Genomic DNA, 27,390 nt, shown 5'->3' with positions numbered 1-27,390 from the left:
ATTGCATTTTTGAAGTTCTGGGCTTTTTCCCACTTTTCCGCTTACTTTGCGTGGTCATTCCGAGGCTGCTGGCACAGCCCCGCCTGCCCTCCCTCGGGAAGGGCTCTGTCCTCAGACTGTCGCTCCACCGCTCACTTGCCCTGGTAGAAGCTGACTGTGGCCTCGGAGGGATAGCAAACACCACAAACAGTAAGTGTAGCTCTCTCCTTTCGGAAAAAATGCCCCAATGCCCCCCCCCCCCCCCCCGCTTTTTTAAACACTCTGATGAGCAAATCGCCATCGAGGGTGAAAACGGTCAGGAGCTGCCGACCCTTCTGAGCGGACGCTCAGCCCCGCCCCGGGTCCTCCATCTTCCCTGAGGAGAGCCTTTGACCCTGGCTCCCCCTGGTCGGGGAGCGACCATCCTGCCAGCCCGCCGCCACCCACCCCAACGGGGGCTGCGGCCCTGGAGCAGAGAGGACGGGCTGGCCTGAAACACCGCCGCGGGGCTTTCTTTAGAAAAGCCAGACTTTAATTACTCAGATAGTTTTACAATGAAAACAGGTACCAGAAGACCGGTCTCAACGCTCACAACCGTACAAAAGACAAATACAAAAGCCGCGGGCGGTGAGCGCGGCCCGCATCTCCCGCCCTGGGGTACTCGGCAGCCCTACCTCACCCTGTCCACCGCGCCAGGCATCCCTTTGGTCCCCTCAACCTCGGGGGGCGGGGAGAGCGTCGCACTAGCAAGGAAAAGCCCTCCTTCGTGGTCAGTGGAATTTAAGAAAAAATAAAAAAGATAAAAGTCTAATAAGCAGAGCTGTCGCTAAAATTCGGAAGTTATAACTTTTCTGGTTAACTTGAACATTCGAAAATGTAATATTGAATCCAAAAAAGTATCCGAAATCACACAAAAGGTAACCCATAGTAAAATTTAAAAAACGAGTCCAGAACACCCCCGAGAAATGAACCTAAAGCTTTAGCGGGCTGGGGCCCGGTGGAGCCCGAGGAGCGGCCGTCCCGCCAAGCCCCACGGCGAAGGCCGGCACGGGCGGCGGGCGGCCCCTAGGACACGTTGGCCATGGGCTTGTACTTCTTGAAGCGCGTCCACTGGCCTGTGGCATAGTTCATCTCGAACACGGTGTCCACCAGCATGGTGGTGCTGCCCTGGCCGTCCGACTTGGGCAGGTCCTCCGTGTGCTCGCTGAGCTTGATCTGGATCACGTCGCCCTGCTCCTGGCACGGGTTCTCTGCGGAGGGCAGGGGCTGCTGGGCGGGGCACCGGGGACTGAGGAGCCCGTCCCCCCACCCCTCCCGGGGCCCTCGTCCCCCCGCCCGCCCCCATCCCGCCGCCGCCGCCCCCCCCCCCCCCCCCCCCCCGGGGCCAGCCACACACACCTACCTCGGGAGCCGGCCATGAAGCCCAGGATGAGGGCCTTCTCCGGCCGTGTGACTTTGTTGGCCGTCTTGAACATCTCCTGCGCGGCAAACATCTGCTCTCTCTGCAAGCGTGGACAGGGGTGTGGGTATCCGGGCACTGCGGGTGCCCCCACTGCAGCTGCGGGCGGGTAAGGCCTCAGCCCGCCCAGGGCACACCTACCGTGAGGGACAGGTTCTTCTTGGGCTGCTGCTGCTGGGCAGGGGGCTGGGTCTGTGGGGCCACCATGGCCACCGGAGGCGTCTGGGCGGCCGGGGTGACGGCCGGGGGTGTGGTGGGCGTCAGGGGGGAGGTGGGCGTTGAGGGTGTGGACGCGGCAGGGCTCGGGCCGCTGTTGTACATGGGTGCCCTCTGCTTGAACTGTGCTGGCAGCGCAGGGCTTGGGGCACTGGGCTCCTCAGGCGGCCGGCTGGCCTGCAGGCCAGCCTCCCGAGAAGACGGTGCTGTAAGAAGAATGCGGTCTGGTGAGGGGGCGGGGGAAGGAAGGGGGGACGGGGCCCCCGGGGCCCCCCCCCCCCCCCCCGCCCGGCCCTTGAGCTCTCCTGGGCTCCACTGCCCCTAGAACAAGGGGACAGGTCCTGCTCCGCCTCCCAGGCCCTGACTGCTAGACCCCGTCCTGCCTCTGAGTCCCCAGTGGGAGGCCGTCTGGCCGAAGCTGGGGCCTGAGCCTGAACCACCGGCAGCACCTCCGGGCCCCGCGGGAGCAGGGAGTCTCAGGCTCTTCCAAACGGCAGATGAGATGTCCAGGCCTGGCCCAGCCCCCTGCCCGCACCCCTCCCACCCCCCCCCCCCCCCCCCCCCACCCACCACGGCCCCGGTAACACTGGAAGGCAGCCTCCTGCAGCCCAACAGGGCTGCTGGCCCCCATGGCCCTCTCTGGCCACTTCCGCTCCCGGAGGGCAAAGCTAAGCCCAGTGACGCCAGAGCCCCAGAGTCAAGTCCATTACCCTGGGTCCACCTTTTTGTCAGAAATTCTGTGACTGCGAGGGGATCCCTGGACCCTACCTTGACGTCAGCTGGGCAACCCCCTCCCCCTCCTCCAGCTCCCCCACTCCCCACTGGGCCCTACGAAGGGGCCTCCAGAAAGGACAGAGCAGGTGAAAACTTGGGGTTTGCTCCAGCACAGATGTCCTGCCGCCCAGGGAAGCGCCACGTGAGCAAGGGAGGATCTGCTCCCTCCCCGGCGGGCGGCAGTCCCAGTGGGTGCTGGGGAGGGGTCTGGAGAAGGCTGAGCCGGACACCTGCCCGCTCACCTGGTGGGGTCTCGGAGCTGGGGATGTAGGACGAGGCCGGGACCACGCTGGGGGTGGCAGGCAGGTAGCTCGTGGAGGGCAGCGCAGGCTCGTTGTTCAAGGATCCGAGTTTCTGGAACAGATTTTATTACGATCCCTCCCAGAAGAGACCCAGGGCTCAGGGCTTCCCCTGGACGCTGGCCTGTGCTGGCTCCCCTGTGAGCCTCAGACTCCATCCTCCACCCCCACGGGAGGCACTCCCAACCCTGGGGCAGGACGGCGGGCACTGCTCTCCTCAGCCCCTGTCTGGACCTGCCTCATGGGGGCGGGGGAGGGGGGGCTTCCCAAACCAGCCAGCCAGGAGGAGAGAAAACACCACTCTGCAATAGAAGGAAACTGGGCCGTTACCCGGAAGCAAGCCATGCTCACAAGGCCTTTCTCCAGCCCTTGCCCGTGGCCCCATCCCCACGAGAGCTGCGTGGGGATGGTCTGCATGGACGAGAATCCGAGAAGCAGGCTATGCTTGCCCGCTGACCCCCTCCACTGTGGGCGGGACTGAGGCCCCAAAGACAGGTCCCCACTAGAGAGGGGAAACCAAGGCCCAGAGGTGAGGAGACTCACCACAGAGCCCCCCGGAAAGCACACGTGGGACGCGCACACACAGCCCTAGTGCAACGCCTCTCGCACCCGTATCTACACACACACACACACACGCTCCCCACAGGGCACACTGTGTGGCTAACCACATGTCGGCCGCATGACGAGCTGGGGGGGTGGTGGGGGGAGATGGGTGGTTGTGGAAGGCGCCCCTGCAGCGCCCAGGCCCCACCTGTGTGGACACCAGGCCGGCCGCGTAATCTGGGGTGGCGTTCTCCACGACGGTCTCCTCCTTGGCTGGCTTTTCCACCACTTCCGCATCTGCTGACAAAACAGAGTCCTCGCCAGTGGCCCCGACTGCGCGCACCCCACGAGCAGGCCCAGCGGGCCCCCGGGGTGCAATCCCGAACCGCCACACTGAACGTGTGCTTCAAACACGGTCTCCAGGCAAAGAACAAAGTGAGCTCATTTTCCAGAAGTCCTGCCCCGTATGATCACCGCGCCCCGGTTGAGGACCTAGCGTCAAGACAAAAGCCACCGGCGGGACGAGTCACCGGGAGAGGGACCGGCCAGGAAGCGCAGCCCCCAGGTGGACTGCAGCCCAGACCCACCCCGATGCCTGACCCCCGGCTCCCCGACCGAGCGCCCGGGCGGAGGGCAGCCCAGACCCTGTAGGGAGCCCCGTGTACACACCCAGCGTCTTCCTCCTCCTCTTTGCCTCTCGGCCGGCTCCCACCATGTCCAGCTCAGAAATGTCGAGCAGCTGTCAAAACAGACAGAAGCCGGCCCTTACCCGCGGTGTGAGGGACACCGAGGCCGGTCTCGTGAGGCCGCGGATACCAGAGGGGAAGTGCCTACCTTCACTCCCCTCTCCTTCCGCAGGGGGGTCCTCGAAGGCGGGATGGGGGTCCGGTTCCCGGCGGGGCTGAAGACACTGGGGGTGGTGGGGCTTCTGAAGGGCGCCTGCTTCGGGATGCCTTTGAGCGGGGCTGCAAAGAGGTGGGGACCTCAGGGACTGGCCTGTCTCCTGCCACTCTCATGCTTCCCTCTGAGGAGCGAGGCCACCCTGCCAGCACACCGCCCGCTTCACCGGCCCCGTGACACCATGCGCGAGCCCAGCGGGTGCAACCCCAATTCCCACGGACCGCCGTGTCTCCGCGAGGGTGGGTGGAGGCGACATCACCAGTACACCTGCGACCCTGGGCGACCCTCTCCTGGTGGCCAAGGGCTCAGGTGTCGAGTCTGAGGGCAAGGCCATAGGAAGCAATGACATCACAGCCAATCTAGGATATTGTTGACAAAGCACGAACAAAAACAGACACCGTGTCTGCAGCCATCCATCCTAACACAGCGGGCTTCCGACGGCACGGACGCGACTTCTACCCACGCTCCCTTCTTGTACCTCCCAGCAAACTGACCGTGAAAGGCTAGATACCCACACACTGCAGCCAGAATCACCCTCCCTCCCTCCCTCCCACCTTCCTCCCTCCCTCTCTTCCTTCCTTCCTTCCTCCTTCCCTCCCTCCCTTCCTCCTCAAGTTGGTCCTAAGTGTGTCAAAAAGAAGTCACCTGACACACAGCGACCTTCCCTTTCAAGCAGGGCCTGCCCCCCCACCGCTGGGCATCTAGCACCTCCCCACTCTCGGCCCCGGGACCCCATCTCCATGCTCAGCCCGCAGGCCTGCTCCTGCTCAGGTCTCACCCCGTGAGCCAGGCCCAGGGCACACGCAGCCTCTGGCCAGCACTGCCGTCAGGACACGTTGCTGGGGCGTGGAGAACCTGAGAGCTTTCTCCGGTGAGCGGGGTGGGCGGGCCTCTAGAAGGGACCCCGCCAGGCTTCCCTGTCAGCTCCAACAGGGTGCCCTCTGTTTTCAGGTGGCACCCCTCCCCTGCTGCCTGGTCACCCTGGGCCCTGTCTCTTGCCCTTGGGTTGGTTTGTCCGGTGCCTTCTGGAGGCACGCTCCAGGCCACCTGTTCTCTGCTCCTCCTATCTGCTCCGGTGATGTGCACGCAGGGCTGGAAACTGTTTCCAGCCCTGAGGGAAGGAAGAAGGTACGGCCCAGGAGCACCAGCCACCGGGGCATTTCGCAGTCCACCGTCAGTCCCGAAGCTCTGCGGCGGGGCGGCACTCACCGTGTGCAGGGGGCACCCTCCCCCCCCCCCCCCCCACATCCTGCTCAAATTCTGGTCTTGCTCCTCTTGGCATGTCCACGTATATCCTTCCAGGTCTTTCCGTAGGTGGAAAACCTGCATCAACCCTGAGCTCTCCTCATTCCACGCGTTCCTTTCCCAACACCTCTTAAGGCACCTTTGGGGCCCAACATTTAAATGGTGTGGCTAACCAGGAAAAACCGTCTTTGAAGCCAAACCCCAATCTCTGACCCAGAGGCAAGCCCGGAAGCAGGAAGGAGTCCTGCGGCTCCGTGCTCGGGCTGCCAGGGCGGAGCGCAGCGGGCAAGGCCTTACTTGTGGTGTCCATCTTCCGGAGCAGTCCCCGGCCCTTGGCGTGGAAGGGCACGCCCGCGCTCCGCTTCAGCTGCTGGGCCGTCTCGGTGGCTGTAAGAGGGTTGCACGTGTCAGCAGCGTGTCCCGCGGTACATGTGCGTGGCGCTCACGAAATGACTCGCTAGGAAGTAGGTGCTGTAAGTATTCACGCACACACACACACACACACACACACACGGGTCTCTCTTCCTAAAGACACATTCATACGTTCCCCGAAGCCCAATGTGACTGCAAATGGTATGTTTTTTGCTTACAAGACCTACTTTCAAGTAAGGAGAGCCGTGGGGCTGCCCGGAAGGGGCAGAACCGTACTCCAGAGGGGCCCGACAGGGGAGCCGGAGGGAGGCCTCCTGGGCACCCTGTGTGAGGTCTCAAATCGGGCAGCCCCGATGGGAGTGTCCTCACTGGACACTGATGACCGTGGTCATCAGGCAAAGTGTGTGCAGACGCAGAAGTATGAGGAGGGAACGAGATTTTCCTGAGACGGCTCGGTGGGTGCTGGGGAAGGGGAAGGGAGCAGCGAGGCGGGGCCGGAAGCCTGGTCCCCAGCACTAGGCTCTGCCACAGGGGACAGCGGGGCCACCAGCCCCATGCAGCCACAGCACGGCACCAGACCCAAGACACTGTCTATTCTGAACTAAGAGTCACAACGGCTGGTGTGTTCTACCCAGATGCTTTGCAACCAGGGCATTTACGTATGTCATTGACACCAATTCCGTAGCCATTCAAAATAAAAGTTTTATCGGGATATGTTTTGCAATTTGGTTGAAAAGAATCAACTTCCTTGCCTTTTTTCTAGCAAATAACTTCCACACCCATTTCACATGCTACTATCTGAGAAAACGTTAAATAAAACGCTGAAACATCTTTACAGTGAAATGCACGCCATCTGCAACTCCAGAAAAAGGCAGTCACAGGAGGGGCCGGCCTTTCAGGAGCTTTTGCCAGGCCACCTATCACTGCCCACATCACTGTTTGCAGATTTCATTTTTTGTAACAAGATTACAGACACTTTAACCCGAAAATTCTGAAGTTTCTAGAGCAGATTTTAGAACACACAGTTTAGCGTAGCAGTAAATAAATTTCTAAAAAACTTTTGCAGACCTCGGTCTCAAGAAGACAGGTTAGGAGCCATAAATCAAAGAACTCTGAAAGTAAAAGTACAGACCGAGGCCGAAGCACGACCGTGAGCTCGGCAGGGCGGCCCCGAGAGGAGAGGGTCCCCGCCAGCCCGGCGCCTAGATGGCGGACACTCACATTTCTGCAGGAGCTCTGCCCTCAGCGTGGCACTCTTCGGCTTCCTCTTTAATTGAAAATGTTTCACTGGGGGAGTGAGGGGTCCGGCGAGGGTCGTCAGGGCGTTTTTATTCAGGTACTGGCACTCCAGTGGCAGCATGGCTGACGCCTCACACTCATTCACTGCTCATTCAAGAACCGACACAACTCGTTAGGAGCTCCCTCACCCAGGCCACCGTCTCCACCACTGATGTGAAAACACAATCCAAGATGCCGTTTCGTATTTACAGCTGCGGATCTTCCGCTTTGATCCGTCAAAGACGGACTCCCCAGTGTCTCCACTCCACCAGTCGCCCGCCAGTCGCGGCCACCAACATGGCCGGTGGTCAAGTGGGTGGCCACCCACCAGGATGGGGCCCCACCGGTGTGCATCAATACGACAATCTTTGGAGAGTGTCTCCAGCATTCCCAGGCATCAGAAATGCCCACACACCCCCCGAGCAATAGGAAAGGTGAGTCTGTGGTCACCATAGGCTTCTCTCTGCAGCCTCCACGGGCCCCTGTCAGTGGTCTCTTCTGGCTTCTGCTGGATCCTGGCCCTCAGAAGCAGCACTCGGGTGGCTTCTCTGTCCCCCCAGGAGTCAGAACTCAGGGAAAACCCTTGAGGAAGGAGCTCAAATGCACCCCTATTTTTCCTGCCCCCCCCCCACCATAAGACCAGGCCCCCCACCCCCGCCAGGGGCCAAGAAGCCCCCTGCAGCCGAAGACAAAGCAGGCCTTTCCCCACCTAAGAGGCAGACCTCACCTGGACCCTGGTCAAGATAACCACCAGGACAAAGACGTCCTGGGTTTGCTTCCCAGGGCTCCCAAAGACTCTGTGTTGTGTGGGGGGAATGGCCAGGCTACTGGCCCTGTGGCAGCACAGGCTCCATCTTGAAGGGGCACCAGCACCTGTCTCCAGACAGAGAGATCTGGGAGGAACGGCCCTCCTCGTCTTTCTATGTCTTCTCTGATCATTTACGAGAATTTTCTCAATAATTTTCAGTTCAAGCTCAAAATAACTCAACTGGTGATACTTTAAACACACAGTTCTGAGCATCTACTCTGTGCCAGGGAATGTTCTACGCTCTAGAGATGCAACCTGAACGGGCAGAGCCCATGGCCTCACGGAGCTGAGCAGTGAGGAGCGGCTTGCGGGCTGTTGACAAGCTTGGTATTCTGAGACGGGCCAGGAGCTGGGCAGCAGCTCTGGCGGGGGGGGGGGGTGGGGGTGGAAAATGCACACAGGTAACATTTCCGGAACCGCAGCAACTGCCCCGCACACCACGCAACACCGTAGATGTCAAGTTCACATTTCCCTCCTCCCCACATAAAAAACACACACACAAATACCCTTTTCTCTAAGTTCTCCTAGAATATCTTGAACGTTGGGATTCTGTTCTTCAAGGTCAAGGTTAAGCGAGCCGGTGTCGGGAAAGGACTTCAGGATGTCAGCTACCATGAGAACCCAGGGGTCCGAGTCCAGGGTAGCCAGCTGGATAATCTCCGCCAGGGCGCCCTTCATCTGCCGGGAAAGGAGAGACAGTGTCCTGAGCCTGGGGGCTGCACGGCCGCCCCTCCCGGAAGCCCCGCCCACTGCTGACAGGCCTTGGCAACCAGCTGGGGACAGCAGCCCCCGCAGGTGCAGGTGTCTGCACACCTTTGTTCCCAAACACAGACAGCAGCCCCCTTCACACCCCACTGAAGCTCTGTGGGGAAGCGTCCAGCCTCCACAGCAACCGCCTCCGTGCCTGGCCCCCTCCTCACGGGAACCTGGGCTCCCCTTCCTCTGTGCTCCCCCCACCCCAGGGCCATCCCGCTCCCCTGGGCCACCACGGCCTCTGCCAGGTCGCGATGCCCACTCACACTGAGCGCCCCCACCTTCGCCTGTTGCCCACTCCCCCTCCCGCAGCAGCCTCTCCCCACAGCCCCCTAGATGGCTCCTAGCGGCACCCAGGTGACCGTGTGCCAGGACAGCAGCCGGAGGGAGGGCTGTCCACACACAAGCCCCTGCCTTTGCCAGGCCCACACCCCCGTTTAGGAAACCTGCTGATGGGGCACCTTCAGGAAGGAGAGGCGAGCTCACAGTCCTGACGGGGGAGCACGGATGCAGGAGACAGAGGGCCGGGGAAGGGGAGAAGGCCGGACCCTTGAGCCGCTGCAAGACCACACTAGCCCTACACTCAGCCCACCTGGTCACTGGTCTTTCCATCCCTCAGACATGTGATTCCTCACTCCTGGCCCCGCAGGGGCAGCAACTGCCCTTCTCACCTGCACCACAGCTCCCTGCCCCCCTCCCATTCCCACCCACTGGAGGAGAGGTACCCACGTGTGAGGTCAAAGCTTCAGGGTGGGCCCCCCTCCCCTGCCAGCCACACACAGGGTCAGGTGCCAGCTGACCAGTTCTAAAAGGCCATATCTTGAAATATGCAGAAATATGTTCTCTGATGGTAAAAATGATAAACCCTGAAACCAACATTGTACTATATGTTCACTAACTAGAATTTAAATGAATATTCGAAAAGAAAAAAAGCAGCAAACATTAATTTGTAAACATTTGTGGTAGGGGGGGCTTTTTGCTGTTACAGAAGAGTGCCCCATCCACTCCCTTCCCCTTTACTTCCATCGAGGTATAATATAAGCTCTGTTCTGCGTTAAAAACAAAAAAGCACAAAGTGAAAAATTAAACAATTTAAAATTTTTTTAAAAAGTTTATTTGAGAGAGAGAGAGAGAGAGAGAGAGAGAGAGAGCGAGCAGGGGAGGGGCAGAAAGACAGGGGGAGAGAGAGAATCCCAAGCAGGTTCTGCATCATCAGCACGGAGCCTGATGTGGGGCTCGAACTCACGAACCATGAGATCATGACCTGAGCCAAAATCAAGAGTTGGATGCTTAACTGACTGAGCCACCAAGGCGCCCCAAAAAATTAAACAATTTTTAAAAGATGTTTATTTATTTATTTTGAGAGAGAGAGGAAGGGAGAGAATCCCAAGCAGGCTCAGCACTGAGAGCACAGAGCCTAACTTGGGGCTCAGACTCACGAAACATGATATTGTGACCTGAGCCGAAATCAAGAGTTGGATGCTTGACCGACTGAGCCACCCAGGTGCCCCTCAAATTAAAACAACTTTATGCGTCCCTTGCTACAACAAGAAGAGCATAAAAACACGTCCCAGGCCGACTAAAATTGTGCCTAAGAAAATGACACATACTGAGCGCCCAGCGTTCTAAGTGGCTCAGTAAGATGGCAGGTTCCACCCTGGGCAATGGCTCCGAAGCACGAAGAACAAGAAACACACACAGACTGCGCCTGAGGAAACTCCCGAATGTCCATACTCGCCAACGACCACGCAGAAGAGAGGCTGCAAACATGACGTCATGACGTGGCCCACACCGGCGGGTGCTGCCTCACGAGCCGGGCGAGGGCAGAATCAAACAGGTGGGCGACGTGGGCAAAGGGGCAGAGGGACCGGAACCCTCTGGACACCGCTGCCGGCAATGCAAACTGAGGCCGCGCGGGTGGGGGGGGGGGGGAGCCAGCCTGGCTGTCCCTCAGTGAGACGCGCACGGAGTTGACCGTGCGACCCGTGGCTCCACTCCCGCACAAACACGAGAGAACGAAAACGCACGTCCGCCCAGAGACCTGCATGCCAACGGCTTTCTTCCTAAGAGCTCAGCAGTGAAGGGGTGACTCAACCGGGGCGTACCCACAGCACAGATGCAACCTGAACTTCAGTACGTGACGCTGAGTCAAAGAAGCCAGTCCCAGAAGACCACACAGTGGACCAGTTCCAGGTGCGCTGTAGAGATGTGACAGGGGCCCGACAGGAACAGAAGCGACTGCTGATGAGGACAGGGCACCCTGCTGGGGTGACGAACTGCTCTGGATTAGAGAGCGGTGACGTCTGCACAACACTGTGAACGTACCCAGACCACCAAACCGCACGTGCAAAGAACGAGTCCTATGTGAATATCTCAATCTGAGAAATGATGCGAGGCAGAAAAATCTGTGGGGGAAGTGCCCGGAAGGGTAACCGAGGGAAACGTAGCCAAAGCCTGCAGGATGTCTCCAGATCCGGCATCACCCCCGGGCCCGGGCCCCTGCCTGGGTGCCGTGTCCCCAGACGTCACACGCCTGAGCACCCAAGAGGCACAGCTGAGTGGTGTCTCCAGGAGGCAGCCCAGGCCGGCCTGGGACAGTCCCCATCACCAGGATGCAGCTGTGACGACAGCTGGGTCAGGAAGCATGTACTTGGGTCAAAAGGAGCTTTAATTCTGCAGGCAGGCACTGGCACAGTCGCAGCCAGAGTCGAAGCAAAGAGGAGGAAAGGCAAAGTCCGGATTCGGCAAATACTCCTCCAGAGCGTGTGATGCTGGTGACCGGTTACAGTGCCATGAATGTTTACGACCCTCTCCAATAAAACCAGAAAGCAGACAAATGAATTCAAATGAAGGTGACGGAGCAGTGAGGGCAGGAGCCCCGCGTGGACCTGGCGGGCGAGGGGAGGGCACGTGATGCCACAGGGAAGGCCGTTCTCCTTCAGGCGCTAAGTGTGGGGTCACCCGCCCCTCTCAAATTCCTGGTTTTCTTCACACAACCGGACAATCTGATTCTAAATTCCTCTGAGAAAATCAACAAGGGAAAATAAGAGAAACATTTAAAAAGAAGGTAACGAGAGGGCGTTAATCTTACCAGATGTGAAAATGCGTTACGAATGTGCCACACGATGGAGAACGCTCCGAGTCTCTCACTTTATTTCCAAATAAGCTGCAAATGGATCCGATTTCAGTTTGAAAAGTAAGACTGTGAAAATACTAGAAGAAACCACAGGAATCCTTTTTTGTGACTGCTAAGTGAGAAAGACGTCTGTACATACGATTCTAAACCAAGGACCACAAAAGGCAAGAATATCAACTTTACTACACAACTATTTTGGCATGGAAAAACCCAAAAAAGTCCAAACCCCATAAATACAATCAAAAGAGCCACGACAAGCTAGAGAAAAAGTACTTGCAACTCCTATCACAGGCATTAAACACACACACACTTGATCCTACAAGTCAGTAAGAAAAGGTTTACCAGAAAACGATTCAAAACTCTTAAAAATGCAAAGGAGGGGCACCTGGGTGGCGCAGTTGGTTAACTGGCCGACTTCAGCCAGGTCACGATCTCGCGGTCCGTGAGTTCGAGCCCCGCGTCAGGCTCTGGGCTGATGGCTCGGAGCCTGGAGCCTGTTTCCGATTCTGTGTCTCCCTCTCTCTCTGCCCCTCCCCCGTTCATGCTCTGTCTCTCTCTGTCCCAAAAATAAATAAAAACGTTGAAAAAAAAATTAAAAAAAAAATGCAAAGGATACTCAGCCTCACTCCATGTAAAAGAAACGCACACGGAAAGGAGACAAGCTTCCCGCGCGTGAGCCTGGCGGTGCGGGGCAGGTACCTGGGCAGGCGACCACCGCGGCCCCTCGGGGAGAACAGCCTGGACTCGGCCACCTCGGGCCGAACCCCAAATCTGTCACCACTCCCTGGAAAAGCACGGGCACATTCCCAGGCGTGCCTGTGCCACAACTCCCCTCCGCGAATAAAGGAACAGCAGCTGATGCCAGAACGTAAGCGGGCATAACGTCTACAAGGCTTTTACCTTAGCAACACGCGTCACAATTTATACGCTATGTGCTCTCAGGGCAGTCGGCACTTCCGAGAACGTGCCCTCCGGCTCTCCTACACACCTAGGCAACAGGACACTCAGGCAGAGCATTCCCCGCAGCGGAAGACGGGAACAGCTCGGCACCCACCAAGAGACCCACCAGAGAAAGCAGACTCTGCGAGGCAGTGAAGGGAATGACGCGTGCGCGATCGCTTCCCCAAGCCTCCCCAAGAGGAGATGTGCAGCTAACCAGACCCTCTAATGACTTAGTTGTTCTATGGACAGAGTCTCTCCCGAGGGCCAGGTGAGGTGCGGTGTTAGAGCTGCAGAAACAAGCAAGACACAAGACGTGCTCTCAAAACAGCTCACACATGAGCACAAAATAAACTGAGAACCCACCTGCGTTCACAAAAACCTAGTGGTTTTGGTTTTTTAATTTACTTTATTTTTTCTGAGAGAGAGAGAGAGAGAGAGAGAGAGAGAGAGACAGACAGAGGACAAGCGGGGGAAGGGCAGAGAGGGAGACACAGAATCCGAAGCGGGCTCCAGGCTCTGAGCCGTCAGCACAGAGCCCGATGTGGGGCTTGAACCCTTGAACCGTGAGATCATGACAAGAGCTGAAGTCAGAGGCGCTCCTGTTTTGGGTGTTTTCTTTAAGAGGACAAGTGAGAGCTGCTGTGTGTGAGGGGGTGGGGGGGTGGGGAGAAAATCTCAAGCAGGCTCCATGCTCAGTGCAGAACCTGATGCAGGGCTCGATCCCACGACCCTGGGACCATGACCTCAGCCAAAATCAAGAGTCAGATGTTAGACCAACTAAGCCACCCAGATGCCCTGTAAACCTAGTGTTTTAAGTTGAACTGTGCTCCTCCAAAAAGATATGGCAGAGTCCTAATGCCCAGTGGCTCAGAATATGACTCTATTCAGAAACAGAGCCTTTACAGAGGTGGTCAAGTTAAAATGCAGTCATTGTGACTGGTGTCCTTACGAAGAGGGGAAACTTGGACACACATGAGACACTCACAGAAGAAAGACAAGGTAAAGAAACAGGGAGAAAACAGCTATGTGACTGGAGCGATGCTCCTATAAGCAACCAAACAGCCGAGGCCATCCCGAGTCAGGAGAGGCCACCCAGAGCCGTGAGAGGCTATGTTTCTGTTGTTCTAAGCCATCTAGTTTGTGCTACTTTGTTACAGCAGCCCTGGCAAACTAATACAACAACCCTAAGGCAAAATGGACGCTGGTTTCTAAAAATGTTAACCAAAAAAGGCAGGGAGGTTAAAAACAAAAAGACTACTGTTATGGACTGAATGCGTGTTCCCTCAAACTACACGCTGAAGCCCTAATTCCCAGTGTGATGGTAGCGGGAGGGGACGGGGTCCCGAGGGAAGGGGTGCCTGCCTTTACAAAAGGGATCCCAGACCTCTCTTACGGTGTGAGCACACAGCCTGAAGGCTGCCGTCTGCAGGCCAGGACAGCCCTCAGAAGACACTGAATCAGATAGCACCTCGGTCTCGATGTCCTATGGTCCAGAATTGTAAGAAAGTAAATGTCTGGGGCTCCTGGGGGCTCAGTCAGTTAAGCGGCTGACTTCGGCTCAGGTCATGATTTCGCGGTTCCTGAATTCGAGCCCAGCATCGGGCTCTGTGCTGACAGCTCAGTGCCTGGAGCCTACTTCGGATTCTGTGTCTCCCTCCCTGTCTTCCCCTCCCCTGCTCATGTTCTCTCTCTTTCTCTCTCAAAAATAAATAGACATTAAAAGAAAAAAAAAGAAGAATCCTATCTTCAACCGTGTTCTCATGGTAGCTTTCATTGGGTCTCTGGGGAGAGGCAGATGCTGGAGTAAGGACCTTCCAGGTCTTGCCAAGAGGGCAACGCCGCATGCTCTAAAGCATGCACACACACTCTCTCTCTCTCTCATATACACACAGCGTCACAAATCCATGAGAAAAATGCATGCATCTAAATGCATGGTTGGACACAGATCTCGGACTCAGAACAGAGAAAAGTGAGACCGGCTTCCAATATAACAGCACGTACAAAGGTGCACTCCTGACGCATTAAAGACCTATCTGTGAATGGAAGAACTACAAAGTGAAAAGAAACGAAAGGGGCACATCTAACGACTTCTTAAAACTTCAAAAAGCACAAAGCATAAACCAAAAACTTACTGTGTATTAAAATGAAAGATTTCTGTTCAGCGAAGGACAAATGAAAAAGTTAACAGGTAACAAAATGGCAGATGCAATCTGTAATGTTCAAAACCAGCAGTGTTTACTACCTAAAATATACAGAGTCCCTGCAAATCAACAAGACAGCAACCCCAACGGAAACAAAGGCAGATGCTATTAATAGGCAACATACAAAGGAAATCTGACAAGGCAAGGAACACAGGGGACAGATGCCTCAAATGAACACAAACTATCAATTTCCAACCATCTGATCCACAAAACCAGAAAAGTGGACAAAACCAGGTGTGAGAAGAGTGAGGGGGAATCAAGTACCCTCAGGCACTGCAGGTGGGAGTGTGGACACTACAATGTCACCACTTAAGCAGATACATTCTGTGACCCAACACTTCCACCTGGGCGTAGACTTCAAAGATAGCTCCACAGTGACCCAGGGGTAAGAAGCCCTGTGCTACAGCACTGCTTGTTACAACCAAGCTGGTTGCAGCCTGCCACCCAGGGCTGGAGGGACGTGCACAGGGACACCAACTGCGGGGGCACAGTTGAGCAGGAGTCAGCCCATTTTTCTCTGAAGGGCCGGACAGTGACTATTTTAGGGCTTGTGGGCCACATGGGAAGGGAAGGGAAGGGGAGGGAAGGGGAGGGGAGGGGAGGGAAGGGAAGGGAAGGGAAGGGAAGGGAAGGGAAGGGAAGGGAAGGGAAGGAGGGAGGAAGATATGAGACAGGCTTAAATAAACTTTTCAATAACGTGCAAACATTCTTAGCTCACAGACCATACAGACAGGTCACAGGTCAGTTTATCAACCCTTGGATTAGATAAACAGCAACATGGCTGAAAATAATTAAAAATAATGTTTTGTTTTAAAAAAATGAACTGAAGTGGGGCACCTGGATGGCTCAGTTGGCTAAGCATCGACTTTAGCTCAGGTCATGTTCTCACAGTTCATGACTTCAAAGACCCACACTGGGCTCTGCACTGAGTGCTGAGCCTGCTTGGGATTCTCTGTCCCCCTTTGTCTCGGTCCCTCCCCCACTTTGCGTGCCCGTGCATTCTCCCTCTCAAAAATGAACATTTAAAAAAATAAATGAATAAAAAAAATTGCTGAAGTACGTAGACAATATAATTTTACATCAATTAAAAGTAGTAAGTGGGGGTGCCTGGGTGGCTCAGTCAGTTAAGTGACCGATTTCAGCTCAAGTCATGATCTTGTGGTCTGTAAGCTTGAGCCCCGCGTCAGGCTCTGTGCTGACAGCTCAGAGCCTGGAGCCTGCTTCGGATTCTGTGTCTCGCTCGCTCTCTGTCCCTCTCCTGCTTGCTGTCTTTCAAAAATATTAAACATTAAAAAAAATTTTTTTTTAAATATGTGAAGGGGCCCCTGGGTGCCTCAGTCAGTTAAGAGTCCGAGTCTCTTTTATTTCGGCTCAGGTCATGACCTCACAGTTCATGAGTTCAAGCCCCAGGTTGGGCTCCGTGCTGACAAGCACCAAGCCTGCTCGGGATTCTCCCTCTCCCTCTCTCTCTGCCCTTCCCCCACTGTCTCTCTCTCTCTCTCTCTCTCTCTCTCAGAAATAAACTTCAAAAGTTTTTTTAAAAATATGGAAGATTTGCAACGTAAGACTGATAGAAAAGATGCTCAATGTCACTATCATTATGGAAGTACAAACTGACACCTATTAGGACGCCTGACTGTAGGGACACCTGGCTGGCTCAGCCAGGGGCGTGTGCGACTATTGATCTCAGCGTTGTGAATTCGAGCCCCATGTTGGGCACACAGATTACTTAAAAATAAAATCTGTTTCAAAAAGTGCCTAAAATTAGAAAGGCGCTACCAAATGTAGAAGACAACTGGAGCCCTCGAATGCCGCTGGTGGGAAGGTGAGTGGTACCGTCACCCTGGAGAGCAGTGTGCCTGGGTGGCTCAGTCGGTTAAGTGTCCGACTTGGGCTCAGGTCATGAGCTCATGGTTCGTGAATTTGAGCCCCACGGCGGGCTCCCTGCTGTCATCGTAGAGCCTGCTTCGGATCCTCTGTCTCCCTCTCTCCTTGCCCCTCCCTCACTCATACGCACGTGCAGGCTCTCTCTCAAAAACAAATGAACGTTAAAAAGAAAAAGGACCCAGCCATCCCTCTCCTACATGCTTCCTCCAGAGAACAGCAGTGCATGCAGGGACATAGCCGTAAATGGGGCATGCCCATACCGAGACAACCTACTCAGCAGTAAAATTATGAACTATAGGGAGCCTGGCTGGCTCAGTCAGTGGAGCGTGCGACTCTTGAGCTCGGGGTTGTGAGTTCCAGCCCCGGGATGGGCGTCGACATCACTTAAAGAAATAAGCTTAAAAACAAAAGTTATGAACTATTAGCATACGTAACACATGGGCGAATATTAAAATTATACGCTGAGTGAAAGAAGCGAGACCTAAAAAACCCACTCTGGACGATTCCATGCATATAATGTTCTATAATGTGCAACTTAATCTGTAGTGACAGAAAGCAGTTGCACGGGAGAGGGCCAGGAGGAGACGTGGGTTGTGATCCGCCGGAACCTTCACTGTCCTAATGTTACAGGTGTGTACATGTCGCATTACACACCTGAAATACAGGCAGTTTAGATCACTTACACCTGAAAGGAAAGAAAAGTCCCCACCTAAAAGCAAGACACTCTTTTAAGTAGAACAGAATGGTTGTTGCCTACAGGGAACGTGGGAGCAGGATGTAGGGGTCAAAGAATAAGTGCGACAGAACAGACTTTGTAGGAAGGAAAAGGGAGCCAGTAAAAAGTTTAACAGCAGACAGAAGTAAGGGATGGGGTGGTAAGTCAGGCACTGTCCAGACCACAACAAAGAAAGGAAGCCACTAGAAAATATGGAGGGGGCTACCCAGGAAAGAGAGGAAAGTCCCATATGCACCTAACTGCAGAATCAGGGAGGAAGGGAGAGAAACTGGGGTGAAGGCAGTGTTTGAAGAAATAACTGCTGAGATTTTCTAGAACAGACAGATTAAAGATACCTGTAATTTGAAAAGCCCACCAAAACGTGCCACTGGAAACTCGCAGGACGACCGAGTGAACCATGGTCCCGCACCAACGGTCTGGGACCATCACAGCCGAGCCTACAGCCTGGTGCCAGGCTGCTGGCTCGCTGTGGTGACACAGCTGCAGGCCAGAGGCTCACGGGCACCATCGCAGAAAAACAACAGAGGTACTAGGTTCCAGGGGGACAGCAAAGTTTAGGTGAAATTTCAATGAAGTGGTGAGTCCGTGTGTAAAAAAGGTCTGTGTCAGAACCGTGATGCAGACCTGGGTCCAGTGTCCTTGGAAACAACACAGGTAAGAGAGGTAGAAGTCACGTTCAGACCCTCCTCATCTGACCCTCCGCCCCTGGGTTGGAAACTGAGGCTGCTTCTGTGTGTCTGAGCATCTGAGATCTTCCAGGTACAAGTGGGACATTTCCTTCTTCCTGAGTTCAGACAAACAAGTTTCTGAGTCTGTAATTTCAGTCAACGGTTTCTCAGTAAGACAGCCACGCGAGGGAAGGCTCAGCACTCCACAGCAGCAGTGTGTGTCCTTGGGGGAAACTGGGTATCGTTCCCTGTGCAGCTGGCCTTGTCATTTTGACCCTCCAGCTGAGACATCTCTCGCCCTCCCCGTCACTGGTCACTGGACTCCCCAAGACCTCCCATGGTCACCCCGGACCTGGCTAACTCTACAGAATACACAGAATCTCCCGGTCCCGCTGTTCTAAGACTTCCACTGGCGCCAATGTCAGTGTCTTAGACCACAGTGGTCACTGGTGTTTTCCAGTAGCATTTATTTCCTAGAATGCCTTTTCAAATACAGCTCAAACATCCCAAAGTCACTATTCACATTTTATGACACTCTGTAGTCAGCAAGACACCTCACGTACATAATATCCTGAAATCGTTCGCCTCCATTTTCAAGGCATCATTCCGACTCCCCTAGCCAGAATAAAAATTTCTTAAAGAGCAGGAGCCCTAACCTACTTCTGTACCCCTTACTAAATAAACTAAAATACTGGATCATTCAAATCTCTTCCCCCCCCCCCTCACCGGTATTAGCCACAGACTGTTGTTTACTTAGCTTTTAAGAAGACTAGATAGGTCATAAAACTAGTAAACTGGTTTCAGGATTTCACAATGAAACACAGGTTGTAGCAGATGCTGTTGTGATGGTTAAACTTATGTGTCAAAGTGATTGGGCCGGGGGGGGGGGGGGGGGGTGGGGGGGGGGTGCGCCGAGACATCGGGCCAAACGTCAATTCTAGGTGTGTCTGGATGAGATTAACATTTGAATTGGCACACTAGATAAAGCAGATTGCCCTCCCTGATATGGGTGGGCCTCATTCAACCAACTGAAGACAGAACTCCTGCTTGGCCAAAGTGGGACACTGGTCTTTTCCAGTCTTTGGATTTGGCCTGAACTACCGGCTCTTCTAGCGTCTCCAGCTTGCTGGCTGCAGATCTTGGGACTTCTCTGATTCCTTAATCACGTGAGCCAATTCCTTCCACCACCACCCCCGTATATGGCATATGTGAGTATTTATAGGGCGTGCACTCACGTGCGCACACACACACACACACACACACACCCTGTTGGTTCTGTTTCTCTGGAGAACTCTAACACACTGTGGACACATCCAGCCCGATCATCTAGTCCCCCTGTATCTACAGTCTTATATAGAAAAACTTAATCTTTAGAATGACATTTCAAATGTATTAGATACTTAAATAACTTAAAGATAATTAAGATAGCTAAGTGGATTAAGATGTTTCAGCAAATTTGCTTGGGGCACCTGGCTGGCTCAGTTGGTAGTGCATGAGACTCTCGATCTTAGAGTTGTGAGTTTAAACCCCATGCTGGGTGTACAGATTACTTGAAATACTAACAAAAAAAAAAAAAAAAGAGGGCCGCCTGGGTGGCTCAGTCAGTTAAGCACCCAACTCTGGCTCAGGTCATGATCTCATGATTCATGCGTTCGAGCCCCACATCAGGCGCTCTGCCGTCAACACAGAGGCCACTTTGGACCCTGTCTCTCTCTCCCTCTGCCCCTCCCCTGCTCACAAACACCCCCTCTCTCTCAAAAATAAATAAACATTTAAAAAAATGGGAAAAATAAAAAAGTTTTAATACCAAGAAAATAAAAACGCTTTTCAGAAAAGTAAACTACCCAGAATGGCCTAATCCTTTTGCAACCTAGCCAATAATTCCTTTATTATAATTTCTTGTAATATAGGGGCACCTGGCTGGCTCAGTTGGTATAGCATGAGACTCTTGATCTTGGGGTCATTGAGTTCAAGCCCCATACTGGGCGTAGAGCTTACCTTAAACACACACACACACACACACACACACACACACACACACACACACACTGGTGTGGGGGGTGCCTGGGTCTGAGTGGCTCAGTTGGTTAAAGCTCTGACTCTGGACTTCTTATTTTCCACTGAGGTCATGATCTCACAGTTAATGAGATAGAGCTCCGTGTTGGGTAGAGCCTGCTTGAGATTCTCTCCCCATCCCCTCTCCCAATCAGATGCGTGCACACGCATACTCTCTCTCTCAAATAAATAAATAAAAATTGTTTTGGTATTATGAAGTCCCAGAACTACATATATTGATATATATCAGTGAAAGAAAGCTGATATATCTATATTAAAGTTGGACCAAAAAAGACTTTAAGCACAAAAAACATTACCACATACAGAAAGCTCTATATAAAGATCCATGGTTCAGCTTAACAGGCAACTAAAACAATTCTAAACTTGCATGCACCTAATAACATAGCCTCAAAATATATAAAGCAAAAGCTGATAAAACGGTAAGGAGAAATGGACAAATCTATAATCATAACAGAGATCAACATACCCCTCTCACTAATAAATGAAGTAATTCTTTTAAAAATCAGTAAGACTACAGTAGACCTATACAATACAATAAACAAACTGACCTAATGAACATATACAGGGCAATGGATCTCAAAACTAGTGAATAAATCTGCTTCTCAAGTTCAATCACAATGTCTACAAAAACTGACTACATATTTTGCCATTAAGCCATCTTAAATTTCAAACAACTGAAATAATGTAGATTGTATCCTGATGAGCACTCAATACAGCTAGAAATCACTAACAAAACATAACTAAAATCTCTCCCTCTCCAATGTACAGAAACTAAGAAACAATTCTAAACTACAGTGTCAGTGAAGAAATCACAGAAATGAGGAAGTATTGCGACTTAACGAAAATGCTATTTAACAAAACTTGCAGGATGCAGCTAAAGCTGTGATTACAAAAAACCTTGCGGCTTTATACATGTATCTTAGGGAAAAAGCATTGAAAATGAGGTCAGCTTCCATCTTAAGAGATTAGTAAAAGACCAAAAGAAAAAAGGAAATACAAGGAAGAAGATAATGAAAATGAAAAAAAGTAGTTAAACAGATAACAAATACATAACATAACAAAGAATATCAACAAAGCCAACAGTTGGTCCTTTGAAGTTCTATAAAATTAACAAATATCTGGTGAAATAGATCAAAAAAAAGAAAAATGAAAAAGGGACCATCACTACACATGCTTCTGATATTAAAAAGATAAGAGGATATTAACTACTTTATGCCAATACATTTGAAGTTTTAGTAGAAATGGTCAATCCTTTAAAAAAAAATAACATCAAACTTTTACTTAAGAAGAATATAAAACAGGGTGCCTAGGTGACTCAGTCAGTTGAGCATCCAACTCTTGATTTCAGCTCAGGCCATGATCCGAGGGTCATGAGATCTAGCCCTGCATCCCACTCTGTGCTGACATCGTGGAGCCTGCCTGGGATTCTCTCTTTCCCTCTCTCTGCCCTTCTCTCACTCACACACATGCACACAGCACTCTCTCTCAAAATAAATAAATAAACTTTAAAAATAAAATAAAGATAATAAATAAGAAAAAAAAATCAATACTCAAAAATCTCTCCACAAAGGAAATCCAGGCTCCCCCACATAGCTTTATTACTAAGTCCTACCAAACATTTAGGAAGAAATAATCCGATTATTAAATTCCAAAGAAAAGGAAAACAGAGGATACACCACAATTCCTTTTATAAGGATAGCATAACTTCAGTACCAAAATATGACAAGGACAATTTCAAAAAGTAAAATTAAAGGTTAATTTCACCCAGGAACATAAATACAAAATTCTTACACAAAATATCTGGGCAACATAATCCAACAATATAAAATGACTAAATTAGGTTTATACCTCAGGGATGCAAAGCTGGTTTACAATTGAAACTATTCTATAAATGTGGTGAGTTACATGCCAAGGGATATTTTAACCATCTGACAAATTTCAAAATCCATTCATGTTCACACTATTAGGATGACTATGCCAGAAAGACTGGTAACAACAAAGTTGGGAAGGATGTAAGAAATTGGAACACTCAAAAATCACTCGTGTAAAATGCAAAAATGCTGAAGCCACTATGGAAAATAGTTTGGCAGTTCCTCAAAATAGTTATGATCCAAACAATTCTTCTCCAAGGCATATACCTGAGAATTGACATCCAATGTCCACATTGAAAACATATGCCCATAAAAACTTGTTATGAACTTTCACAGTATTATTCATAATAGTAAAACAGTATAAACAACCTAAATGGCCATCAACTGATGAATAAAATGTGTTCTATCAATACAATGGGTATCATTCAGTTGCAAAAAAGAAATGAAATACTTACACGTGCTACAACATGGATGAGCCTTGAAAGCAGCCCGTCCCAAAAGACCACACATTGTATGATTCCATTCATATGAAATGTCCAGAATAGACAAATCATTAGACACAGAAAGCAGGTAAGTGGGTGCCTCAGGCTAGGGAAGGGGGGTAGGGCTGGAGGGGGAGACTGCTAATGGGTACAGGCTTTATTTGGGGGCTGATGAAAATGTTCTAAAATTGTCTAGAACGATGGTTACACAAATGTGAAGATACTAAAAGCTGCTGAATTGTACATTTCAAATGAGTGAATTGTATGCTTTGTAAATTATATCTAAATAGAACTCTTAAAACTCATTCTTGATTATAACTTAAAACAAAATCTAGAAATAGAGAAGAATTTCCTTAACCAGACAAAAGCTAGCCATCCAAAATAATAGGAAACATAGTATTTACTGGCAAAACAGTCCAAGTTCTTCCCGTGTGATGAGAAACAAGACAGAGTCCTGGTGAGCCCAGTAAGGCAAGAAAAAACATAACTGGAAAGAGAATAGGAAAGACACAGAAAAATAGTTTACAGAAAAGATTATTGCAATTAGTAAGACTTTGGCCCAGATACTATTCACAAACTCCTCTAAAAAATAAAATTTTAACAGATACCACCTACAACAGCATGAAAAATGTGAAATATCGAGTAATACATCTAACAGGATGGCAGGCCTCTGTGGAGAAAATCGTTAACAGTTCATAACAAATATTAAAGCAGATCTAAATAGAGAGATACGTCCATATTCACAATCTATCAGATTGAGTATTATTAAGACGGTTTCACCCCAGAATGCATCGTGAGTTCAACTCGGTCTTCCATGTCGGTCAAAATCCCAACGTGAGGTATGTGTAACCTCAGAAGGGAAGTAGAAACGACCGAGAATAGCCCAAGATGCCCCTGAAGAACAAAGCGGGAGGGGCTGCTTGTCAAGGCTTCTGTGTCAAGCGGCGGTAAGAGGACTCAGTGGGCTATTAGCACAATGACACATTCAAATGGCCTGAAGAAACAGAGCAGAGCCCAGAAGCGACCCGAAGCAGTGACAGTGCAAATCAACGGGGAGAGACAGCTGTTTCCGGAAGTGGTGCCGGACTCACCGGACATCCATATGGAAAGCGAAACTGCACTCCCAGCCTCACAGCACAATCAATTCCAGGTAGACTGAAGACTGGCAAGTGAAAGGCAGACGGTGCAGCTCAACCGGACAGCAGGAGCCCCACCACCCCCGCCCCCCACAGGGAGGCACATGCCCCACGAGACAAAATCCCTCCCCATCACTGGGAGGGGCGGGACTGGTACAAGCACACACTTAGAGCTAAGAGCTTCCGAACGTCCGAAGATTCCAGGAAAGGGGCTAAGTCAAGCTGAAACTGGAAAACATCTGTAACATATACAACTGAAAAAAGGACGGCTACCCGACGTACGTATGTATGTATATTTTCAACCTACATAGCAATTTAAAAAAGACAGGAAAACACAGAAGATTTGAATATTCACAAAAAGTAAAATCAAACAGTGAATAAACACACGAACCACATTAGTAGTAGTAGCTCAACCATAATAGTATTAAGGCAAATACAAGTTAAAACCACTGAACGAAGTGCCTACACTTAATACTGTACTGCACATTTGAAAGCTGTCAAGAGAGTAAGTCTTTAGAAGTTCTCATCACAGGGCGCCTGGGGGGCTCAGTCAATTAAGCGATGGACTTCGGCTCAGGTCATGGTCTCATGGCTCCTGAGTTCGAGCCCCTGAAGGGGCTCTGCTCCGACAGCTCAGAGCCTGGAGCCTGCTTGGGATTCTGTGTCTCCCTTGCTCTCTGCCCTCCCCCACCCCCTCTCAAAAATAAACAAACATTAGGGGAGCCTGGGTGGCTCAATGGGTTGAGCTTCCGACTTGGGCTCAGGTCATGATCCGTTTGCGAGCCCGGAGCCTGCTTCGGACTCTGTGTCTCTGTGTCTCCATTTCTCTCTCTCTCTCTCTCTCTCTCTCTCTCTCTCTCCCCAACACACACACACTCGTACAGTCTCTCTCTCTCTCTCTCAAAAGTAAACATTAAACACTTTTTTAACGTTCTCATCACAAGAAACGATCTGCATATATGATCGATGTATTGACGTGATCACACAATACATACGAACACTGCATCGTTATGCTGCACATCCGAATATAACTAATGTCACTGTAGGTCAATTATACCTCAATTTAAAAAATGGAGTAGGTACTTTGGGAAAAAACAAACAAGAAAGCCCCACCAAACACCTTCCCACACCCTCCAGGCCGGCAAGCACCGGTGAGGAGTCCAATTGGATACAACCACTTGGAAAAACAACTCAGCATCGTGCCGAGCCCCCCCCCCCCGCCCGCGCCCCGAGTTCCAATCCCAGAAACCGTACCCTGGACAGAGACACGCTTACGGACACCCTAACGCAAACACCGCGACGCGGGCAACAGCAGGACGCCAGCGCACAAAGCTGGCCGCCAGCCATGGTCTCCCCAGGACGGGGTGGACGGAGAGCTGCCGGCCCCGGGAAGGGAAGGCCACTCGCAAGGAAAATGGCCCAGGGCCGGCGGCAGAGCGGTCGCGCCACGCCGCACGCGCCACGCGGGAAGCGGCGGCCCCCGGCCCGTTCCAGCCGAGCCCCGCCCACTCCCGGCCTGGCACCCGCCGCGGTAAAGGCACGCGGGCCGCGGGCGGGAGGCCGGGCGGCGCGGACCGGCCCCCCGCGGGCGCTTCGGCACAGCTCCCGCACAAGCCACCAACCACCGCAGCGTCGCTGCGGGCCGCCGGCACCACGGCGGGGCTTCGGCATTCGGGAACACTAGTGCCGCGTGCACGAAAAGCGACGCCGAGGACCGTCCAGGAAAGCACAGAAACACACCGCTGCCCACTGACCCGGAAGACGGAAAATGGGAGGGTGGCAAGACTCCAAGGATTCAGGGCCCGAAACGAGCGGCTGTTCCGCCAGGGACCGAGACTGCGGGGCCACCAGGGCCGCAGCTCCTCCGTCTCGTCCCAGACGCCCCGCTCCGGGAAGCCCCGTCCTCCGGGCAGCTCGCCGCCCCCCAGGCCGCTCGCAGCGCGGGAGCCCGCCGCAGCCCTGCCGCCAACAGGTGCCCCGGCGCCGCGGCCCCCGCCCCAACCTCCCCTCCCGGCCAGGGCGCACCGGCCGCTCCCGACCCCGGGACCCTAGCGCGAGCAGGGTGGGGCCTGGGGGGGGGGCGGGGACGGGCCGGAGAGGGGGGCGGGGCCTGGGAGGAAGGAGTGAGGATCCGCGGGGAGGGGGTGTGAGGGTCGGGGACCAGGGGGTCCCGGGAGGGAAAGAGGATCCTCCGGGAGAGGGGTGTGAGGGGGAGGGTCCGGAGCGGGAATGACGGTCTGCGGGGAGGGGGTGTGGGGAGGGGGCCCGGAGCGGGAATGAGGGTTCGCGGGGAGGGGGTGTGAAGGGGAGGGTCCGGAGCGGGAATGAGGGTCTGCGGGGAGGGGGTGTGAGGGGGAGGGTCCGGGGCGGGAATGAGGGTCTGCGGGGAGGGGGTGTGAGGGGGAGGGTCCGGGGCGGGAATGAGGGTCTGCGGGGAGGGGGTGTGAAGGGGAGGGTCCGGAGCGGGAATGAGGGTCTGCGGGGAGGGGGGGGGGGGGGGGGGGGGGGGGGGGGGGGGGGGGGGGGAGGGGAGGGTCCGGGGCGAGAATGAGGGTTCGCGGGGAGGGCGGATGAGGGTCGGGGACCGGGGACCAGGGACCGGGGCAGGAATGAGAGTCGGAGGGGGAGGGAGGTGTGGGGAGGGGGTCCGGGACGGGAATGAGGGTCCGCAGGAAGGGGTGTGAAGAGGAGGGTCCGGGGTGGAAACGAGGGTCCGCGGGGAGGGGAGGGTCTGTGGGAAGGGGGTCCCCTCCGTGGGGAGGGGTGTGAGGGGGAGGGTCCCGGGCGGGAATGAGGGTCCGCGGGGACGGGGGTGAGGGGGCGGTTGGCCGTGAGGGTCCGGGCCAGGGGTGCGAGGGGGTACGTTAGGGACGGTCGGAGGGGAGGGAGCAGGGCCGGGGCCTCTGGTCACTGGAAGGGGCGGCCCGGGCCCCCACCGCCGCCCGCCTCACCTCGTCCACGGTGCGTCGCGGAAGGTGCAGCGTCCCGAGCAGCAGCTTGAGCTTCACGGCCGACGAGAGGCCATGGAAGCAGAGGCGGATGTTGTCGATGACCGCGGCGGTGAGCAGGGACGCGATGCTGGGCGGCGCCCACAGCTCGTCCGTGGCCCCCAGTTTGTTGTGCAGCCACAGGCCCGTGTCGCTCTCCCGCATGGACGCCATCTTGGGGGGAGAAAGCCGGACGCCGCCGAGCCGGCATCTTATGAAGACACCTACGCGCCCGCGGCGAGGACCCCCAACATGGCGGCGCCCGCCCGGACGAGCCGCGGTGACGTTTCCGGCGGGGCGGGGCCTCGGCGAGACGCTGTGCAGCGACGCTCGAGGAAGGCCCGCCAGCCGCCGTAACATAGCATGGCGGCGTCCGCGGCCGGCTCTCTGGAAGGCCGTGGGAGATGACGTCAGGAGAGGGGCGTCGTGCCCATGCGGCGGGTGGGCGGGGCGCCTGGGAGCAGAGGCCGGCGGAGGCCGGCGGAAGTCCAAGCGGGTGCTGCGTGTGCTCACTTGCGGGGTTGGCCGACGCCCCGGGGCGCCTGCCCGGCTGCGCGTGCCTGCTCGCTCCCCGTCGGGCCGCGAAGCAGATGGGGCCCGGCTCCGCGCCGGCCGGGCTGTCCCGGGTGGCCCGGAGGCAGG

The 27,390-nt window shown here is 53.9% G+C and overlaps 1 protein-coding gene across 6 annotated transcripts; it reads right to left on the bottom strand.

Annotated features, from left to right (window-relative positions):
• Window positions 1-489: 489 nt before the first annotated feature.
• On the bottom strand, window positions 490-27,020 carry NELFA (negative elongation factor complex member A). Of its 6 annotated transcripts, none has more exons than XM_030314366.1 (11): window positions 26,713-27,020; window positions 8,380-8,551; window positions 7,009-7,170; window positions 5,713-5,802; window positions 4,105-4,235; window positions 3,940-4,009; window positions 3,479-3,567; window positions 2,671-2,782; window positions 1,580-1,860; window positions 1,382-1,481; window positions 490-1,248 (listed from the first exon to the last, which is right to left on the bottom strand). In XM_030314366.1, exons 1-11 carry the CDS (start codon window positions 26,920-26,922, stop codon window positions 959-961), a joined length of 1,707 nt encoding a protein of 568 aa, XP_030170226.1. In that variant the 5' UTR covers window positions 26,923-27,020; the 3' UTR covers window positions 490-958. The 6 variants fall into 6 exon arrangements, with proteins under 6 accessions (XP_030170226.1, XP_030170227.1, XP_030170230.1 ...); XM_030314367.1 differs by having other exon boundaries at window positions 490-1,245; XM_030314370.1 differs by lacking the exon at window positions 26,713-27,020 and adding an exon at window positions 7,516-7,613 and having other exon boundaries at window positions 7,793-8,473.
• Window positions 27,021-27,390: the final 370 nt, after the last annotated feature.

The sequence above is a fragment of the Lynx canadensis genome, chromosome B1 (genome assembly GCF_007474595.2).
Source record: "Lynx canadensis isolate LIC74 chromosome B1, mLynCan4.pri.v2, whole genome shotgun sequence".
Taxonomy (NCBI): Eukaryota; Metazoa; Chordata; class Mammalia; order Carnivora; family Felidae; genus Lynx; species Lynx canadensis.
Note: the sequence above shows the minus strand (reverse complement) of the source record. Positions and strands in the feature narration are given on the sequence as shown.

Excerpts from the sequence above, each read along its gene's own strand:
- NELFA (XM_030314366.1), bottom strand. The coding sequence starts at position 26,922 with ATGGCGTCCATGCGGGAGAGCGACACGGGCCTGTGGCTGCACAACAAA. Across the intron at positions 1,482-1,579 it reads AGAAGAACCTGTCCCTCACG|AGAGAGCAGATGTTTGCCGC; the intron begins GTAGGTGTGCCC and ends CCACGCTTGCAG. Across the intron at positions 1,249-1,381 it reads CTTCATGGCCGGCTCCCGAG|CAGCCCCTGCCCTCCGCAGA; the intron begins GTAGGTGTGTGT and ends TGCCCCGCCCAG.